Source organism: Podarcis muralis, chromosome 16, assembly GCF_964188315.1.
Source record: "Podarcis muralis chromosome 16, rPodMur119.hap1.1, whole genome shotgun sequence".
Classification (NCBI taxonomy): Eukaryota; Metazoa; Chordata; class Lepidosauria; order Squamata; family Lacertidae; genus Podarcis; species Podarcis muralis.
In genome coordinates, this window is record NC_135670.1 from 13,953,742 (window position 1) to 13,974,936 (window position 21,195).

Here is a 21,195-nt window from a genome sequence, read left to right on the forward strand (position 1 = left end):
TTCTCCCTTCTACTGTTTGACTTCGCCCCCACCTATGTGTCCAAAGTGTCCTCTGTAAACTGTGCTATAAGGGGTTAGTCACAACAAAGCCTTGATTGTGCTTGCAACAGCCCTGTGAGGTAGGACCACTGTTGGTTCCATAGTACATATGGAGAGTTGAGGCAGAGAGACCAGAAACTTGCTTTGAGGGCCACCGCTCACTGGTAGAACATCTGCTTTGCATGCAGCAGGTTCTGGGTTCAATCCCCAGCATCCCCAGGTAGTCCTCCACTGAAACCCTGAAGAGCCACTGCTGGTCCGTTTAGGCAATACTGAGCTAGGACCAACAGCCTGACTCTGTATAAGAGCTTCCTACTTAAATCAGCCCTTTATTCAGGACCATGTGGACCAGAAACCTACTTCCTTCTGAGATGAAGGGTCATAGATCCATGGTGGAGCCTCTGATTTGATTGCAGGAGGTTCCCAGTTCAATTCCCGGCATCAGTGTTGAATCCCAGAATTGTATTGTTGGAAGGGACCTCAAGGGTCCTCTAGTCCAGGAATCTCAGCTAAGACATCCATGACAGGTGGCCATCCAGCCTATGCTTAAAGAACTCCAGTGAAGGAGAGTCCACAACCTCCAGAGGCAGTCTGTTCCACTGCCAACAGCTCTTAAAGGTAAAGGGACCCCTGACCATTAGGTCCAGTCGTGGCCGACTCTGGGATTGCGGCGCTCATCTCGCTTTATTGGCCGAGGGAGCCGGCGTACAGCTTCTGGGTCATGTGGCCAGCATGACTAAGCCGCTTCTGGTAAACCAGAGCAGCACATGGAAACGCCATTTACCTTCCCGCTGGAGCGGTACCTATTTATCTACTTGCACTTTGACGTGCTTTCGAACTGCTAGGTTGGCAGGAGCTGGGACCGAGCAACGGGAGCTCACCCCGTCGTGGGGATTCGAACCGCCGACCATACGATCGGCAAGTCCTAGGCTCTGTGGTTTAACCCACAGCGCCACCCCAATGGCTCTTACAGTCAGGAAATTCTTCCTGGTGTATAGCTGGAATCTCCTTTCTTTTAACTTGAAGCCGTGGGTTCAGTTCCCTTCCTTCCCCGTATCTCCCAGCTGCTCAGCCCCCTCCGGCTCTTATCTAGGCAGCGCAACCTTTAAGCTTTCATCTTTCTCCTTTCCACCCCTGCAAAGCATTCCGGACAAAGTGCGAATCCTGAGCAGCCTGATCGGGATCCTGCTCCTCTTTGTGCTGACGGCCGTCTTGGTCAGGGTGGAGATGCCGGCCCAGAGTTTCTTCTCCATCACCATGGCAAGCGTCTGGTTCATTAACTGTGAGTTCTGCATGGCCTAGGTGGGGCCTGGCTGTCTCTCTCAGAGCAATAACGCCATTGCCGTCTGCTCCCGAGCCCTGCGGCAGATCTGTAACCTCCAGGCTTTGAGTTTGGAGAAGAGAATGACCGAGAGCCAGTCTGGTGTAGCGGTTAGAGAGTCAGTCTAGGGCCAGGGAGACCCAGGTTCAAATCCATGCTTGGCCCCAAACCTTTTGGCCAGCTGCTGTCTCTCGGTCTGAACAGCCTCACAGGGTTGTTGTGAGGGTAAGACAGGGGTGAGGAGAACCATGGATCTGTGGCTCTGAATTTCTGGGATGAAAAGTGGAGCCAGAAGTGTAACTTTGATGTAATTTTAAAAGGCTGAGGGGAAGGGCCGTCATGCCGAAGAGGGGGAAAGACTTGCTGGCTCCGACTGGATCTGATGTGCTTAAATTACAGGAAGGCAGGTTGAGGATTAGGATGGTAAGAACAGTTTTATAATCATAATTATAATAATAATTTATTACTTATACTCCACCCATCCGACTGAGATGCCCCAGCCACTCTGGGCGGCTTCTAACAGAATATAAAAGAACACAACGAAACATCAGACATTAAAAAGCTACCCGATACAGGGCTGCCTTCAGATGTCTACAGAAAGTCGTATAATTGTTTATCTCTCTGGCACCTAATGGGAGGCCATTCCACAGTGAGGGTGCCACTACTGAGAAGGCCCTCTGCCTGGTTCCCTGTAACTTCACTTTTTGCAGTGAGGGAACTGCCAGAAGGCCCTCAGAGCTGGACCCCAGTCTGGGCTGAATTATGAGGGTGGAGATACTGTATACCCTATACCAGGGGTCTGCAACCTTTAAGACAAAAAGAGCCACTTGGACCCGTTTCCGAAGGAAAAAAAAACTGGAAGCCGCAAAACCGGGAAAGTGACGTCGGGACGGTGCGTGACTAACGCACGCACCGCCCCCATGCGACGTCACAGCCAGTACAGCACCTGCCACAGTGGGGAGTGTCGGGGCGCACAATGCGCCTCCTCCCCTCGCTAGTATCCACCCCAGAGCCGCGGCAAAGGTGTAAAAGAGCCACATGTGGCTCCGGAGCCGCGGGTTGCAGACCCCTGCCCTATACAGAGCCAAGGAGCTTCAATTTTATCCAGGCTAGTTTTCTACACACACCCCTCTTTATCCTCCATCCAGACAAGCAAGAGATCAAGGCCAGGCAAAAACACTTGAGGTGTGAATCAGGGCCAGTGAGGGGGTGTGGCTTGGGGAGAGTTCTGAGGGCCAGACAGAGAGACCTGGAGGGCCGCATTTGAAACCCTCCCCTCCGAGACCTCAGGTTCTCCACCCCTGGACTAAATGGCCTACAAGACTCCTTCTAACTCTGTCATTCTAGGGCTGCAATCTAAGAAAAGGCATCTGTTGTTGTTGCTGCTGATGTTCACCCGCCCTTTACCATACAGTCCTAGGACAGGTGACAGCAATTTAAAAATTCCAGTGTCGAAGGCCTATGTCAGAAACTGTCTCCTGAAGATGCTGGACAAGAGAGGGAGAGAGGAAGTTGCACGTCTTCCTCTGGCTGTGAGGAATGATCTCCCCTGAGGGATTGTGGTTCTTAGTGCTTGGGGGAAAGGGGAAGGTTGCCCCCCCCCCACAACCACGGTCTTAGTCCCAGTCCTGGGTGTGTGAGCTTATAAGGAAGTAAAATGCCACTAAGCATGTTGGCTGCTGACATTCTCGCCCCAAAAGTCCACCTTCCTTCTCTCCTCTCCTCTCGCCAGCCTTCTGCGCCGTCTTGCAAGGCAGCCTCTTTGGGCAACTGGGATCCTTCCCCCAAAGCTACAGCACTCTCTTCCTGAGCGGCCAAGGAATGGCTGGGACCTTCGCAGCCACCGCCATGTTGCTCTCCATGGCCAGTGAGTATCGTGAGGAAGACAAGGAGTGTTTGGTCTGGAGAGCAAGTCCTCTGAAGACCTACTGGGAAAGTGCTGGGAAGTGGGGGGCGGTTTGCATGGAGAAGAGAAGATCGAGGAGGCCAGGGGGGGGGAGGAGAACCACCTTCAAATATCTGAAAGGGGTGTTGCGTGGAAAATGGCGGCAACCTGCTCTCCGTTGCTCCAGAGGGTCAGTTTAGAACCAAACAGTGGAAATCGCAGGGGAGCAGATTTCTGCTGAACATTAAGACAGAGGTGAGGAATGTCCAGCCTGTCTGTAGGCCTTAATATGCCCCTACCTGTGGGGCAGGTAAAGACATGGACAGGTCAGGTTTACAGCTGACCACCAGGGCTTCGGAGTGCCCTGCAGGGTGTTTGCAAGCATCAACATTCAGCTGACCATTGGCCCTTTTCAGAGAGCAACATGAGACACTCTGATGGCTCCCTCAGTTCTGTGCAAGCCCTGATAACCAGCTGATGGTTGCTGCTTGCAGTGAGCCCTGGAGGGTGCCTTGAAACCCAATAATGAGCTGATTTGTTGGCACTTCAAAGGGACACATGCTGCACTGGACCAAAAGCAGGTCACCTGATGTCGTTGTGGCATCAGGTGATTGACAGCTGGGCGTCCCCACCTCTCCACCTGTCAAACTTGATCTACAGGGGTGGGGGAGAAAACAGTAAGAGGCACCCAGCCGTGCAGCAGGCTGCCTCAGGAAGTGGTGGGCCCCCTTTCAGGAGAGGCATTTTAATAACAGCCACTTCAGATTGCCTGCCTTTGGCTTATTAATGTGGAACGCCCAGGTGGTCTGAGGCGGAGCTGGTTTGTTGCCCTCCAAAATACCACTTATATTTTATTTATCATCCATTACATTTATGTCCCACCTTTTATCTTCCAAGGATCTCAAAGGGGCTTAAATGCTTCTCCTCCTCAGTACGCCTCACCCTTCTGAGCCCACGTGCCTGTTCATTCCTGCCCAAAGCACACATGCATTCCTTAGGCCCAATGTGAAGTCCCCACTCGGCCCCCAACTGCCCCTTTCTCTGTAGGCTTCTCACTTCTTCATCTCTCTTCCCCACCTCTTTCTTCATTCAGGCCTTTGCCTCTTCCAGGAACAAGAAGAAAGGACCTCTGAGGTGCACCAAGTTCTAATTCATTGGTGTTTTGAATACAACCTGCATCGTGGGGGGGAAACGCAGCAATGCTCTGTGTTTTTCTGTGCGCTCTGCTGCGATGTGGCTGTGGCACCCCTTACCCACCCACCCCCAAGCTCAGTCTCATGGCTTGCCCAGCACTCCTGCCTTTAATTCCTCCTTCCTACTAACCCCTCTCCTGTCCCTCACCCCCTCCTATGTGAGAATTCCTTCCTCCTGCATACTGAGTTATCACTTCTCTTTCCCAAACTGCCCCCCACCCTTCTCCACGTTCGGTCTTGAGACATCTTCACCCCAAATATTTGTGAGCATTCCATGACATGACAAAAGCTCGACTGGTGACTGGTAGAGGTTCGGAGGTGATAAGACACTGTTTAACTGCGGGCTTGTTTGTTTGCATTTATGCCAAGATGCATAGCAGGGTTGTGGGGAAGGAATACGATGCGAGTTCTAGCAACCTACTCCTCACCCCCATGGGCTGTGTCAAAGCCCTGTGAGTCCAGAAGGGTAGCCCAGAAAGCACTCTCCGTAGGCTGCCCATCCTCATCTCATCGTTCTCTGGCTTTTCAGGTGGCGTGGATGCTCAGACCTCCGCTTTGATCTATTTTGTCACCCCCTGTGTTGGGACCCTGATCTCGATCATCTGCTATATCTTGCTGCCCCACAAGGTGAGTCAAAGCCTTTTCTCCCGCACCCTGGTTTTGCAAAATAAGAGGGAGCTCTTCCACTGGGTTTCAGGAGGGGAGGAAGAGATTTGTGAGCACTGGCATGGTCTAATCCACTTTAAAAAGCCAACTAGGCTAAAGCGATGTGGACAATCATGATCTCTTCCCCCTGCCACCCCCCACACACCATGTACAGTGGTACCCCGGGTTACTGACGCTTCAGGTTACAGACGCTTCAGCTTACATACTCCGCTAACCCAGAAATAGTACCTCGGGTTAAGAACTTTACCTCAGGATGAGAACAGAAATTGCGCTGCGGCAGCGGGAGGCCCCATTAGCTAAAGTGGTACCTCAGGTTAAGAACAGTTTCAGGTTAAGAACGGACCTCCAGAATGAATTAAGTTCTTAACCCGAGGTACCACTATACACATCTCCTTATTTTCACCCGTTTTGTACAGCAGATAAACTGCTTTCAGGGCACTTACAGACTGACGCAATCTTTGAGTGGGATTCATTCTGACAAATTCAGGTTACACTATTAAAGTCAATTTGGCACTCCTGTGCAACAAACTCACTCCCCCCCCCCCATAAAAATCTGACTTCTTCTTTTTGCATTGCTGTCTACCCCCCACCCCACAAACAAATTAGAAATAAATAAATTGCCAGCTTTCTCTAACCTCCCCGCAAACTTTATGCAAACAAATCTGGGTTGCCTGGAAGTGAAGTCTATGAACGTGCTGTAACTTTATTCTCTCCCCCCCCTCCCCCTGTTGGAGGCAGTATAGCAGGCCTCGGAGTACCAGCCACTGAGAATCACAAGTAGGGAGGCCACTGAGAAAACAGGATACTAGACTAGATGGGTCCCCCTTTGGCCTGATCCAGGAGGCTCATATTGTGTTCACAGCCTTATCAGCTTCCCTTGCAGAGGTGAGGGAAGGGGCGATGGAGGAATCTGATAACACCCTGCCATTTGCAACCACGGCTCCCTTTTTTCTCTGCAGGATTTTGCTCGCCACCACCTGCACAGGAGAGCCCAGGAAGAGCCAGGCTATGAGCTGGAGACCAAGGCGGGGCTTCTTTCCCCTGGTAAGCAGCCTCCCAAGGAGTGGGCCAGCCAGGCTCCCCCCTTGAGAGTTCTTCCCAAATTGTGGAACCAATTCACAAATTGTAGGGCAGGGTGGGGAAATGTTTGGCCCTCCAGAGGCTGTTAGACTCCCAACTCCCAGCAGCCCCAGCCAGCAAGACCAGGGATTAGGGATGATGGGAGTTGTAGTCCAGCAACCTCTAGAGCAGGCTTCCTCAAACTTGGCCCTCCAGATGTTTTGAGATTCCAATTCCCATCATCCCTGACCACTGGTCCTGCTAGCTAGGGGTCATGGGAGCTGTAGGCCAAAAAGATCTGGAGGGCCGAGTTTGAGGAAGCCTGATCTAGAGAGCTACACGTTGGCCACCCCAAGTGTACAGTTAAGTCTCCCTCTACCTGGCTGGCATCTAGACAGTTTAACTTTTTCATAAACCGCTTTCAGGGTTTTGTTTTGTTAAGCGGTGTATAAATGTTACGAAGTAAATAAATAAATTGCAAGGGTTTTTTTTAAAAAAACCCTCAAAGCTCAAATGATATTATTATTATTATTATTATTATTATTATTATTATTATTATTATTATTATTAAAAGGTACATGGCAACCCAACAACAGAATTCCTGATGTAGTCATAAAAAACACCCCTCACTCAATACTAAAAAAACCCCCAGAATATAATAATATTGTAATTATTATTTGGAAACGGAAGCAATTACTTCTGGGTTTTCAGTGTTCAGGTTCCAAATCGTTAGGCTTCCGAGACACTCGAAAACTGAAGTTCTACTCTGTGTGTGGGGGGGGGGGCAGAGTAGAAGGCGATTAGAGCCTGTAGGTCACCTGACTCTGCCACGTGCTGATTGGCTCCTTTTCTGTCCCGCCCCCAGAGGATGGCCTTGGCCCCGTGCCGGGTGCCACCCAAGGAGGAGAGCCGCTGAGCTTGAGCAATGGGATTGCCATCGCCCTGGAGCAAGAAGACTCAAAATGCCCCCTGGAGATTATGAACGGGAGCAATGGGGCAGGCCTGCCTCCGCCGAAACCGTCAGTCCTAGGTGTGCTCAGGAAGGTAGGTCCTGTGGCCAGAGGGGTGAAGTAACAGGAAACGTCAAGACTAGGATGGGTGGGGGAATAGTTTTAGCAAGGGTGCTGGTTTCGCTCTCTCTTCCTCTTCCTCCCGGTTATAGATTTGGCAGATGGCCCTCTGCATCGTCATGGTCTTCTCCATCACTCTGTCTGTGTTTCCCGCCATCACTGCCAGTGTCGCCAGCACGTCGGAGAACGAAACCTGGAGTGAGTAATGGGGGGATCCAATGGGGGTGGTGGAAGGATGAGGAGGGCCGGTCCCAGCTGGCTAGAGGCAGTTGAGAGCTGGAGCCCCACAGAAAGGCCCACAGCTCAGCAGTAGTGCTTCCTTGCATGTAGAAGGCCCCAGGCTCAGAAGTCCCCAATGGCACTGCCATGGAGGGCTTGGAGAGACTCTTGTCTGAGGCCCTAGAGAGACACTGCCTTTGCAAAACAGACAGCAAGACTCTGCCTTTTCAGTAGTGAGTGGTGCCTGCCCTGTGGAACGCTCCCATCAGATGTCAAGGAAACTAACAACTACAGTGGTACCTCGGGTTACATACGCTTAAGGTTACATACGCTTCAGGTTACAGACTCTGCTAACCCAGAAATAGTGCTTCAGGTTAAGATCTTTGCTTCAGGATGAGAACAGAAATCGTGCTTCAGCGGCGCGGTGGCAGCAGGAGGCCCCGTTAGCTAAAGTGGTGCTTCAGGTTAAGAACAGTTTCAGGTTAAGAACAGACCTCTGGAACAAATTAAGTACTTAACCTGAGGTACCACTGTATCCGACTTTTAGAAGACATCTGAAGGCAGCCCTGTTTAGGGAAGTTTTAAAGTTTTTTTGAAAGCTGCCCAGAGTGGCTCCTGCCAGATGGGCAGGGTAGAAATAATAAATTTATTATTATTATTATTATTATTATTATTATTATTATTATTATTATTATTATTGCAATTGCTTACCATCCTAGAAAGATGGCTGAGGCTCAGGGATGAAGCACTTACTTTGCTTGCAGAAGGGTTCCAACATCTCTAGTTAAAAAAGGATTGTGTAGGAATTTTCTCTGCCTCTGTCCCCAGAGAGCCACTGCCAGCCAAGAGTAGACAATATTGGGCTAGACCAGTGGTTCTCAAAGGGGTGTGGCAGGAGAGGCTGGCAAGTGTGGAGGGAAGAATCAAGGACACCTGGGCTTTGTTCACACCTGGCACATGAGAACTTCAGTTTTATTTATATTTAAAGAAGATTTGCGTACCACTTAATTGACAAAAACCCCTCTAAGCGGTTTACTGAAACGGTATAAAACATTTGTAAGGAAAATCCCAACAAAACCAAACTTTTTAAAAGCAGTAGACATAAAACGTAAGTAAAACCAGATTTTTCAAAGCAAATCTAATTACAGGTTAGTGTTGCATTCATCTCCCTCCTATTTCTCTGTCTTTTTCTTATGCCTAGGGAAGTTCTTCACTCCTGTCTGCTGTTTTCTTCTGTTCAACGTCATGGACTGGCTGGGCCGCAGCGCTACCTCCTATTTCCTCTGGGTGAGTGTTGGTTTCTGAAGTGGGATTGGCTCCACGCTGTCCAAAAACAGTGTGACTGTTATGACTATCTCTGGATGAACTTCAGAGAGGCAGCAGTGTTAACCTCCCATAACGAAAGCGGATAAGGCATGTGGCACCTACAAGGCTTTGATTTCAAGGAAAGCTTTTGTGGGCTTGAGCCACTAGGCTCAGGAAGCCTTATCTCACACTTGGCAGATTGTTATAGCAGGTGGAGACCACATGTGGCCCACCAGGTCTCTCTGCCTGGTCCTTGGGACTCTCCCAAGGGTTTTTGCTTGGACAGGAGGCATCCTTGAACTCTTGCAATGACTCTTCCTAGCCCAGATGGAGGATGGAGTTGAGCATGCATAGAAACTAGCCTAGTGTACAAAGGTACACTTGTTTGTTGCTCCTCCGTCTTTTGCATTTGGCCCTGCCTGTGACTGGCATGTGGCCCCCAAAAGGTTGCCCAGAAGGGAATATGCAGCCCTTGCCTTGAAAAAAGTTCCTCGCCCATTACATAGGAATATGCCCGAATCCTAAGATCTTCTACTCTTTTTGAGGCTAGGCAGGTTTTATTTACCATATTTTGCTGTGTATAAGACTATATTGTTTCGTAATTTTTTGAAGTTTAAAATAAGGGGTTGTCTTATACATGGATAGTGCACAGTGCATTTTCTTAATTTTGAGCCCCCCAAAATAGGGGGCTTCTTATTCACAGGGGTATGTTATACACGGAAAAATATGGTACTTAGACCAGTGTTTTTCAACCACTGTTCCGCGGCACACTAGTGTGCCGCGAGATGTTGCCTGGTGTGCCGTGGGAAAAATTGAAAAATTCGAAAGATTTAAAAATAAAGTATTTTACAATTTTTCATATTTCTGTTTACTTACTATTTCAGAATAAAGTAATTATAAACTACTTTCTTTGTGTTCATTTGATTCCTATTCAAGAGAATTACTTTATATATAGTCAATATAGGCACAGAGTTAATTTTTTTAACATTTTCTAATGGTGGTGTGCCGCGTGATTTTTTCCATGAAACAAGTGTGCCTTTGCCCAAAAAATGATGAAAAACACTGACTTAGACATCTTTTTTTTAAAAAAAAAAAGATCAAGATGTTCTTAGGAAGTTAAAATAATGATCCGGAAAGAATTATGAAATAGAATAAATAAAAAGAAAGAGAAAGAAAGAAAATTCGGGTAGGTAGGTGGGTATGGAGGTTCACTGCCATCACGTCATAAAACGAGACCTTTGGACATTTATTAGGAAATAGGATAATGAAGCAGAGAACACTGCTTTTTGCTCTCCCCAGCCAGAGAAGCATCTTCGCCTGCTCCCTGCGGTGGTTGGGCTCCGCCTGCTGCTCGTCCCACTCCTGCTTCTGTGCAATGTCCCCCAGCGGGAATACCTGCCCATGCTCTTCCGCCAGGATGCCTGGTTCGTCCTCTTCATGGTCGTCTTCTCCCTCTCCAATGGCTACTTCGTCTCCCTCACCATGTGCCTGGCGCCAAAGTGAGTGTGCTCTGAGCGACGTCGCCCCTCCTGAAACATGCAAAAGCAGCACTATGAACAAGGGGGTGTCTGCAAGAGTGGATCGCTTGTTCTCTTTACAGTGGTACCTCGGGTTACAGACGCTTCAGGTTACAGACGCTTCAGGTTACAGACTCTGCTAACCCAGAAATAGTACCTCAGGTTAAGAACATTGCTTCAGGATGAGAACAGAAATAGTGCTCCAGCAGTGCAGCAGCAGCAGGAGGCCCCATTAACTAAAGTGGTGCTTCAGGTTAAGAACAGTTTCAGGTTAAGAACAGAACTCCGGAGCGAAATAAGTTCTTAACCCAAGGTACCACTGCATTTATTTCGCATTGGGGCATTGGCACCGTGTTGGCAGCCCCTGGTCTGCACTAACCAGCAGTGGCTCTCCAAGGTTTCAGACAAGGGAAGTCTTGCCAAGCCCTACCTGGCAAAGCCGGGGATGTTGAACCAGGGACTTTCTCCATGCAAGGCTCCCTGAGCCACCGCCATTCTCGAAAAACGGGTAAAAATGCCATCTCCCCTGAATTCCAGGTGTGAACAGCAGGCCCTCAAATTATTCTGATTTTTGTTGTGCTCCTCTTAGGCCACACCACACACTTAAAGCACTCTCTTATACCACTTTAATAGCCAATGAGTCCTGGGAAATGTAGTTTATACAGGGTGCAAGGGGTTGGACTAGATGACCCTCGGGGGTCCCTTCCAACTCTATGATTCTATGTAGCAGTGACCCACACATTTTGGCACCCTCTGAACGGCAGAAGCTTCCCAACATGGCCTGTGAGTGTTCTGCGTAGGACATAAAGCTTAAGACACTTTTGTGATCTTCTTTGAGAACAAAGTAATTGAAATTGAGTTTTAAAAAGTTGTATTTAAAGGCCGTTCATAATTGGAGGCTGCAAACTGCAGCTTCCATGTGCATAAATCCAGCCCTGGTTTCCTCTCTGGGTTGGGCAAAGAGGAAGGGCCTTTCCCACGGGTGTAGACAGGATTTATGTTATGGGGGGCAGGCTTTACGTTGGGGTGGCAGAACCAAGTTATCTGAGATGCAGTTGGTCAGTTGGTTATTTTTATTTATTTACTTGATTTGTGGAGCAAATACCCACCCCCCTCACCCCTTGGCTTTGCCCATGGCCTTTTCTGCCAGATTATAAATTGTCTTCTCTGTTTCCGCCCCCAGACAGGTGCAACCACATGAGAGCGAATTGGCAGGAGCCATCATGACGTTTTTCCTGGCGTTGGGTCTCTCTTGTGGAGCTGGGCTGTCCTTCATCCTCAAGGCCTTGCTCTGACGTCCAGGACTTGCTGGACCTCGGCAACAGCAAAGCATCTGCCTTGAAGACTTGAGGAGAGGCTGGTTGCCCTTCTCTCCCTCCCAGGCGTGCCCTCTGTGTAGCAGCTAATATCCTTCTGGGTAGCAAAGTGAGCTTCTGCCACCATCTTCCAACAAAGGGAACTGCTCTTTTTGGTTTTTCTTTCCTGTATATGCATAAGTTCACGTTCGCTCAGCTACCCTTTTAAATCCCCAGGAGCCTGAATGTATTTTTTTTTTAAAGACTCTTGGACTTTTCTGAAAGATTCCTGGATTTTTACCAAGCCAAGGGAAGGCTGTGGTACAGAGGGGGCGTTTGCAAGCCCCTTTCCTACATCCCTGGAGGTGGAGGAGTCGCTCTGCCTCTCCCACTTGTGCCTGGCTGAGGACGCACAACAAAGGGGGATTTTGCAATATCCTCACACGTATTCTTGCTCTCCCTTTGCTTTCAACTTGAGGAAGTATTGTTGCATAATACACGTTTGCTCTACGGAACATCCTCCTGGAGGGTGACGGTAGGTAAGGAAGGGAGAAGTCTGTATCCAATGGGGTTGGGTTTGTTGCTTCCATCTCAAATTAGCAATATAGGGCAAGCTCTCTGCTCTCCCCACCCACCCACTGGCCGGTTTATGGTTTTGTTTTCTCAGCTTGCATTGCCTCAAACTTGTCTGCTTAAACTTGTTGTCGTCCGATAAAGAGGTCCGCAAGATGTCAGACACTGCTTTCCAGAGGGGTCTGTCCTCCAGCCTCCCCAACCGGGTGTTCCCTATATATTTTGGGACAAACAGCCCCAACCATCACTTCCTGTAGCCCAAACCATCTGGAAGACTGGTGGTGGAGGCTCTGCAAAAAGAGGCATAGGATTGCTGAGAAATAATATCATGTGTAGCCTCTTTAAACTAGGCCGCCAGATTTGGCATCTGACCAAGATTCTCTTCAGGCCAAAGGAGCCTCATTTAGGCTGGCAGGGCTAAGCTCAAAGCAGGGTTAGGCCCCCGCTGTTCAGCCTGAAGCAGCTGCTTTCCTAAGCTAGCCTGTTTCCCTCTAGTATGTGATGGAGGACACTGCCAGTGTTTTGTTTTTGTTTTTTCGTTTTTTTAATGTATTTAGTGTTGAGGTAAGATCCAGAGATGCTGGGGACTGAACCTGGGACCTCTCGCATGTAAGGTGGGTGTTCTTTCACCGAGTGACGTGTTGGCCACCAACTTAGACAACTTTGAAAGGGAATTAGACAAATTCATAGAAGAGTATAAATTCTATAAATTCATAGAAGAGTATAACTTCTATGAAGTTATCCTTCATAGAAGGATAACTTCATAGAAGTTATTGATCCTTCGATCAATAGCTGCTAGTCATGGTGGTGACAGGATACCTCCAGGATTTCGGCCAGCATCTCTTCTGGCTGATCCTCACCTGCTTACACCTGAGCCGCTCTGTTTCCATCTTCCACCATTACAGCTGGACATGCATTTAGTTTCTTCTTGCAGAGCTTGCTCAGGACTTCCGCACAGTAGCTAAATGGGGCACTTTGGTCCAAAAATTCATTGGAGACCTTCCAGAAATTTGAACATAAGAGAACTCTATAGCTGGATCAGGCCAGTGGCCTGTCTAATCCAGGATCTTGGACTCACAGTGGCCAACCAGATGTCCCAATGGGAAGTCAGGCCTCTTTGTACGGAATCTCTTTACAATGAGCCACCCTAATATACAATCCCAACCTTTAATTCACAGAGGCATTTAACGTGTGCCATTTTACAGAACACACACACCGTCCTTCTCAGTTGCAGCATGGATGCAGCTGTGGAAGCCATGTCCTATTTTGCAGCAGACTGGAAGCTTGAATTATTATTTTTTTATGGAGAAGGGCTAGCAGAATTCTCAGGTGTCCTGATTGTAAAACTGAAAAGGGCAGCTCCGTATGGGAAGGGCTAGACTTCCCCTCATACTGGAGCAAAGTCTAGAAAACTGTGGTTCTGTCCCACAAACCCTGTCCAACCTCCTCGGCTCTCCAGTAGGACACCCTCCCAGGCCACCTTCTTCTGGCCATGTGACGCTTGAAAGAGGCTTGCTTTGTATATAACATGCTAAGGGTGATGAGAGTAAAAAGGAAGTACATCTGGAGAAAAGGAGATAACGATGAGCCGCGGCCCATCAGAATCTTGAGGTTTCAAAGTACTGGAATTTGGGTGGGGGGTTTATTTCGTTTTTAAAGGGTAGGAAATGCAAGTATAAACCTCCTGCACTTGCTCAGCAGTCGCAAATTGTTGTTGTTGTTTAGTTGTTTAGCCATGTCTGACTCTTCGTGACCCCATGGACCAGAGCACGCCAGGCACTCCTGTCTTCCCCTGCCTCCCGTAGCTTGGTCAGACTCATGCTGGTAGCTTCGAGAACACTGTCCAACCACCTCGTCCTCTGACGTCCCTTTCTCCTTGTGCCCTCAATCTTTCCCAACATCAGGGTCTTTTCCAGGGAGTCTTCTCTTCTCATGAGGTGGCCAAAGTATTGGCGCCTCAGCTTCATGATCTGTCCTTCCAGTGAGCACTCAGGGCTGATTTCCTTAAGAATGGATAGGTTTGATCTTCTTGCAGTCCATGGGACTCTCAAGAGTCTCCTCCAGCACCATAATTCAAAAGCATCAATTCTTCGGTGATCAGCCTTCTTTATGGTCCAGCTCTCACTTCCATACATCGCTTTAACTATACCTACCTTTGTTGGCAAGGTGATGTCTCCGCTTTTTAAGATGCAGTCGCAAATGCTTCTCTGAAAGGAGTAAGGAGACAAGTTGCAGGGAGTAGTAGAGAAGTGAGGAAACCGTGATCCTCCTGATGTAGTTAGACTTGAATCCCCATCAGCCCCAGCAAACATTAGTCTGGGAGGATGGGATCTAGAAACATCTGGGGGGGGCACAGATTCCCTGCTCCTCGACTAATACATTAAATTATCATTTGCCTACTGGTATGGCTGAGAAATGGTGTAATTTGGCCAAAGGAGGGGGCACAGGGGGGATGAAAATCTGCCAAAGGTTCTACAAACATCTAAGAACAGGGAAGCAGCGGCATGTGGCAGAGGGCCTACCATCTGAAGGTACCTGATCCAATAGCTCCCATGGAATATCCTCAGCTATTAAACACAGTCTAAGGGCTCTAGGTATCCTTTTTATTGTGCACTTATGATTGGTGCTTATGACGGTATCAGGGCAGTTACGTGCAATCCCGCTTTCAGTGCACCTGCAAAAGTTTCAGAATGGACATACAGATTCATTTCTCATCAGCACGTGTTCCATAGCTTCTTGCTGAAATCCTGTAACTTTTCATACTACAGACATTCCAGGATGTTTTCCACACCACTTTTGCTACACTATATAGCACAAGAGTGCTCCTCCTGACATCAGTCAAGGGGTAACATTGAGGAAGCGTAGCAGAACACCCAATGAAGTGAAATGATGTGGAGACAGTTCAGAATAAATCCACCACAAATGCACAACTATTGTGTCAGTGATATGTTGCAGAATATATCTGCAAAAAGTACAGTCCAGGGGATACCCCTCGGCTAGAGCCAGGTATTGCCTTATAGGATCGTGGAATTGTGGAGCTGGAAGGGACCTAAAATGTCATCTAATCCAACCCCCTGCACTGCAGGAAAAGGCAAGACACAACGATGGTTTATTCACTGTGATCCGATTGCAATATTCATTATGGTACATTTGAATGGTTTCAGTCTTGTTGCCTATTTAAGCAATATATATTTAAGTGTGTTTCGTTGTAAACAGACACTTGCTCTCAATACTTACTGGCATTATAACTAACTTTATTAAGGAACAAAGGGCAATGGGAAAATTGTGTTTATTTTTAACGACTCAATTTATTTTATGGTTTGTGGGAAGGACATTTTATCAGATCCTGTGCGTGATTGTTTTAAATGAATTCAAAGCTCAAACATTTTTATTTTTTAAAGAATATTTTTGCTGCATGTACAATGTTGAACTATTGCCATTACCCTGGAGGGATTCTGGTTTGTTTATTATTCCCCCACCCCCAATAAAGCTTTTTTTTAATAAAAAAAATGATTGCCTGGAATCCTGAACAGCATCCCACTACACTGCAACATTTTGTTCCAGGTCCCACTTATCTTTTGGATGGTCACCACATCTTCTTGTGGCAACGAGTCCCCCATGCATTGTGCAAACAACAGAAGTAGAAATATAACAATGACGGGGCAAAAATCATAGCAGATCCTAGTCTAGAGGAGCATATGAGGGATAACCTGTAACTGTCCAGATATTGATGGACTACCATTCCCATAATCCCTCACTGATGGGATTTGGGGGTCCAGCAACAATTACTGTATTTTTGAGCCATAATTTACCTAATTTGTTTTTCTGAATAATACTTTGGTCATTTTTCTAACTCAGTTACCCTTTTGATTCAATTTACAAGAGAAAATCACAGTTCCTTCTTGTACTCTACTAAACTAAAGCCCGCTATTGAGACTGGTTATTACGTAAATCGTGTGATGCATTTTGAAGGGCCTTAGTTCTTGTAAAGTATCTGAGAAGGAACTGCACACATCTTGGACAGAGCTAGGGTGCCAATCCCACTTTTATCTGGGAGTAAGACCCACTGATTCCAGCAGGGATTATTATTTCTGAATAGACAATCTATGAGATTTTCAGTAGGAGTAAAATATTTACCTGGAGGGGTTCACTTTTGAATGCCCCCCCCAAACTCGTTTCCAACTCCACAAGGAATCCCCATGAATTCAGTTACCCTTTGTTGGGTGTTCCCTCCTATTAAGTGAAAGTTGCCCTTTATGTGGGTGTCTCTTCCCTAGACTTTTTCAAAGAGAGGAATTTCCGGTTACAGGCCTGCGGGGGGAAACCACCTTGCAGAGTGTGGGCTTGATAAACAGAATTGATCCACTTTTCCCTTTAAACTCAAAAGGGGAGAGGGTCGATACCGACGAGGGTGGGATTCGAACCCACGCGTGCAGAGCACAATGGATTAGCAGTCCATCGCCTTAACCACTCGGCCACCTCGTCACACGGAACAAATCTTCCTCTTCCCACTAGATCCCTTAGTCCGCTTCCGGACGATCTGTTTGCTCATTTCCCAACTCTCCCCCGTGCACTGCACTTTATCCATGCATTCCCACACATTTCCTATTAAGCAAAATAATACTAATAATAAATGGCAGATGATTATGACGACGACGACGATAATAATAATAATAGAAAAACACGCACGCACGTCTTAGTGCGGTGTGTGCGAGGGAGGGGGCGATGCACCTGCCTTGCTTTGCAAAACAAGGGGGAGAGCAGTGCAAAAGAGGGAGGGGGGTCGCACCTGCCTGATGGCCTGCGCGTGTTTTTGCAATGCATCCTCCAAGGAAGAAGAGGGCGCCGAGGAGAGCTCGCTCCTCCCGCCCCCAGACGTGAAACTGTTTGCAAGAGCCGCCGGGCACCCGCCTGGGAAGCAGCCTGAGCAGCCGCGGGGAAGGATGCACGGTGTGGGGCCTGGCTTCTCCGCGCGCTCCCTCCAGGCTGGCCTCCGGTGAGGTCGGGCGGGGAGGAGGGGCAGGCGAGCGGGGCGGCGGCGCGGATGGCCCGTCGCTGAGGCTGCCGCCCATGCACTGCTCCTGCTTCCAGGCGCTGGTGGCGGCGCTGGCGCTGGTGGCCGGCTTGCAGCTGCTCTACTTGGCGCTGCTGTCGGGGCTGCACGGCCAGGAGCAGCGCTCCCGCTATGCCGAGCTCTTCCAGGGCCGACGGGCGCCGACGGCCCGCGACGCCCACAAGGAGCGCCTCAAGCAGGTGTTGGCCAGCGGCGGCGCCCTGGACGCCAGCGGCCAGTACCGCGTGTATCGGGACATGGTGCGCGGATCCTGGGAGGGCGAGCGCAGCCCCGACGTGGTGCTGGTCACGCACACCAGCCTGGGCAACCTGCACCACGCGCAGCGCCTGGCCGAGCGCTGGCGGGGGCCCATGTCAGTGGCCCTCTTCGCGCCGGGCGCCGCCGAGGTGCGCTTGGCCACCGCGCTGGTGTACGCGCTGGCCGCCCTGTGCGCGCCCGTCCGCCAGCTGGTGCGCCTCCACCTGGTGTGCCACGCCGACCAAGCGGCCTCTTTCCCGGAGCTGCCGGACCGCGGCGAGTTCTCCCGCCTGCAGGCCTGCGGGGATGTCTTCGCCAAGCTGGCGCGGGTAGCCGCGGGCCGGCGCAATTACGCGCTGGACGCCGCCAACGCCTCGTACCCGAACAACCTGCTGCGCAACGTGGCTCGGGGAGCCGTCGGCGGGCACTGGATGCTGGCGGTGGACATGGACATGGTGCCCAGCGAGGGGCTGCGGGAGGACTTCTTGGCTTTGCCCGGAACTGCCGCCGAGGAAACGCCGGGGGTCTTCGTTGTGCCGGCTTTCGAGATCCGCCACACCCGTCGGATCCCGGGCACCAAGACGGAGCTGCTGCAGCTGTACCAAGTGGGCGAGATCCGGCCGTTCTATGAGGAGCTGTGCCCGCGGTGCCAAGCGCCCACCAACTACTCCCACTGGCTGAATCTCCCCGTCGGAGGCCCCCTGCGCGTGGCCTACGAGGTGGAGTGGCGGGACCCCTGGGAGCCCTTCTACATCGGGGCTAGTTCTGTGCCCCCCTACGATGAGCGCTTCAAGCAGTACGGCTTCAACCGGATCAGCCAGGTAGCTGCCCTGGCTGGGGGGCGGGTCATGACTTGGGGCAGTATTGAAGGCACGTGACCTCCCTGCAAATAATATTGGGAATTGTAGCTTACCCCTTAACCATTCTCAGCACCCTTAACAAACCACAGTTCCTAGGGTTATTTTGGGGAAAGCCATGTGTTTAGTGTGCTTTGGTGGTATAGTGCAAATGCAGCTTTTATTGGTGGAAAGGCCAAGCCAGGTACTGTAGTGGGAAAGCTGCAATTGAGCCAAGAGGTGGGGAGCCTTATATCAGGGGTAGGGAATGTTTTTCAACTCAAGGACCACATTTGCTTCTGGTCAGCCATCTGGGGGCCATATGTCAGCAGTGGGTGGAACCAGAGACAAAAGCAGGTGAAGCAACAGGTGTACATTTTACCTTTGTGTGGTAGGCTAGTTTCTACAGCCACATCCCCCTCTCCCCTCCATCCAGGTGGGCAAGAGTCATGCCTTCAAGAACACATTCCAGACAGGCAGAAACACTCAACAAGGAGGGGGTGGAGCAAGGAGAGGGTGGGGGTGTGGCCTGTTGAGAGCAGGGCAGGGGGTGGCCAAGGAGGTAGAGCCTGGGCAGAGGACCAGATAGGGAGGCTTGACTCCCAGACCTGAGATTCCCCATTTTTGCCTTACACCTTACCTGTGCCCATTGGGCTAAAACACCTACTCAGCATTACCACTGGTCATGCTTGTTGGTGTGTTGTTGTGGGGACAGAGTCTCTATCCTTGGAAACTGCCCCACACCTAACATCATATATGACCATCAGGTGTAGATCAGGTGGGCATAGCTTGCCCAGAATGGCTTTACAGGTCAAATGAGGGGCTTAAAGGTAAAGGTACCCCTGCCCATACGGGCCAGTCTTGACAGACTCTGGGGTTGTGCGCCCATCTCACTCAAGAGGCCGGGGGCCAGCGCTGTCCGGAGACACTTCCGGGTCACGTGGCCAGCGTGACAAAGCTGCATCTGGCGAGCCAGCACAACACACGGAACGCCGTTTACCTTCCCGCTCGAAAGCGGTCCCTATTTATCTACTTGCACCCGGAGGTGCTTTCGAACTGCTAGGTTGGCAGGCGCTGGGACTGAGCAGCGGGAGCGCACCCCGTCGCGGGGATTCGAACCGCCGACCTTTCAATCGGCAAGCCCTAGGCTCTGAGGCTTTTACCCACAGCGCCACCCGCGTCCAAAAATGAGGGGCTTCTGTCACTATAAATAACCCAGAGGTATTTTGAGGTGCAGTTATTCTTGCATGTTCTAGGTTTTTGGTGGTGGGCTGCCGTCCTTACACTGTCCTTTTCCGCCAGGCCTGCGAGCTCCACGTGGCTGGGTACCGTTTCTCTGTGCTGAGCAATGCCTTCCTGGTCCACAAGGGCTTCAAGGTGGCAAGCGAGTTCCACGCACAAAAGGATGCCGAGAATCAACGCAACAAGCTACTCTTCCGGCAGTTCAAGCAGGAGCTCAAGACCAGATACCCCAGTTCACCACGACGGTGCTGACCTCACATCTACCTTTGTGGAAATAGAGCGGAGCCTCTTAGCTGGACAGCGAGGGGAGCATAGTTGCACACTGTCACAACAGAAATGTCTGACTCAGGATGAGAACCACTCCTTTGCCAATTGGAGGGAGGGAAAGGGCATAGTGACTCGCTGACCTGTTCGCTCCAAATGTGTTTGTTGCTGCTAGAAGTATTTGTGCTTCATTTTGGGGGGAATTTGTGTATGTACATACATACACACACTGAGACCCCTTCAGGTAGGAGAATACCCCCATTGAGTGCTCTGTGTGTGTGTGTAGTTTAAAAATAATAATATGGGGGTTTGCCTCAATCTCACAGACATCTCAAGGGTTGATTCAGAAGGTCAAACTTGTTGAAGGTGAATTGCCAATCCCAGCCAAAAAACTTGGAAGTCTTATCGGCTCACCTCCCAGTTAGTTCACTTCTGGGGTGAGCGATGATGGGGAATCTGATAAGGATGGGGAACCTGAGGCTCTCCAGGTGTTTAGGACTCCAGCTGCCTTCAGGGAACATGGCCAGTAGTCCGAGATGGTAGGAGTTGTAGTCCAACCATCGTTGGTGTAAACACTAGCAGGTTGCCTTTGATGGGTGTTCATAATTTTACACAGAGAAACACAGTGACCTGCGGGATTATTCAAAATAGTAGAGCTAGCCCACTCTGCCATTTTTTAATTCCTGTAGATGGTGGGTTTTCTTAGTAAACAAATTCTGAGATAATAACTTTGGGATAACAACCATTGAATCTGGATTCTGTGGACAATCCTGCAATCCTATTATTTCTACTTGTCCCCAGTGCTTACAGACATGAAGCTCTGGGATTTGAGATATGGTGATTTGGAGCAGAGAAACAGAACCGTGAGCCAAGATTATTGGGCCCTGCACCCAATGTTGCTTCTCAGATTGGATTGGTGACCCCCATTTCCTTTTCTGTATAATGGGAATAAATATACTGACATCTGTCCTGGGGACGGGGCGGAGGAGCTTAATTTATTGCTGTCCTGAACAATCACAGTCTGTAAATGAATTAAACTGAACCAGTTTGATTTAAAACACTTTAGCCCTATCAACTTTGTGACAAGCATTCCAACAGAATGTATTTCTGGAAATTGATTGGGGAGGATGGAGGTGTGGGGAGAAACACATTTTAATGAAAGATTGTCCTCAAAGGTGGATCAGGGCATTTTGGAATGAGAAATCCAAAGAGTACTGCCCCCACCTCTCCACTGCAGATCCACAACTCACTGCAAAGTCCTCTCCAGCCTCACTGAAATGAACAGCCATATCAGAGAGCCTCACTGAGCAGCCATATCAGAGAGCCTCACTTTTAAGCTTGAAGCCTGGCATCTTTTGTTTTAGAAATTAAGCACAGGGTATGCATGCACTACACAACCA

General features: G+C 49.6%; 2 protein-coding genes and 1 non-coding gene across 15 annotated transcripts in view; 2 read left to right on the forward strand and 1 right to left on the reverse strand.

Annotated features, from left to right (window-relative positions):
• Window positions 1–15,750, forward strand: part of SLC29A2 (solute carrier family 29 member 2) — a 29,622-nt gene extending 13,872 nt beyond the window's left edge. For all 13 annotated transcript variants that reach the window (XM_077920375.1, XM_077920376.1, XM_028709858.2 and 10 more), the window contains 9 exons: window positions 1,182–1,321; window positions 3,093–3,227; window positions 4,968–5,065; window positions 6,064–6,148; window positions 7,029–7,207; window positions 7,326–7,431; window positions 8,654–8,739; window positions 10,057–10,256; window positions 11,458–15,750. In XM_077920375.1, coding sequence (XP_077776501.1) covers window positions 1,182–1,321; window positions 3,093–3,227; window positions 4,968–5,065; window positions 6,064–6,148; window positions 7,029–7,207; window positions 7,326–7,431; window positions 8,654–8,739; window positions 10,057–10,256; window positions 11,458–11,569 — 1,141 coding nt within the window. In that variant the 3' untranslated portion in view covers window positions 11,570–15,750. The remainder of the gene's footprint in view (window positions 1–1,181; window positions 1,322–3,092; window positions 3,228–4,967; window positions 5,066–6,063; window positions 6,149–7,028; window positions 7,208–7,325; window positions 7,432–8,653; window positions 8,740–10,056; window positions 10,257–11,457) is intronic.
• A 795-nt stretch (window positions 15,751–16,545) lies between these two features.
• TRNAS-GCU (transfer RNA serine (anticodon GCU)) lies at window positions 16,546–16,627 on the reverse strand. Its single transcript has one exon. It is a non-coding gene; the product is annotated as a tRNA-Ser (tRNA).
• A 356-nt stretch (window positions 16,628–16,983) lies between these two features.
• B4GAT1 (beta-1,4-glucuronyltransferase 1) lies at window positions 16,984–20,853 on the forward strand. The gene is made up of 2 exons (XM_028709499.2): window positions 16,984–18,274; window positions 19,592–20,853. Exons 1-2 carry the CDS (start codon window positions 17,213–17,215, stop codon window positions 19,781–19,783), a joined length of 1,254 nt encoding a protein of 417 aa, XP_028565332.1. The 5' UTR covers window positions 16,984–17,212; the 3' UTR covers window positions 19,784–20,853.
• The last annotated feature ends 342 nt before the right edge of the window (window positions 20,854–21,195 follow it).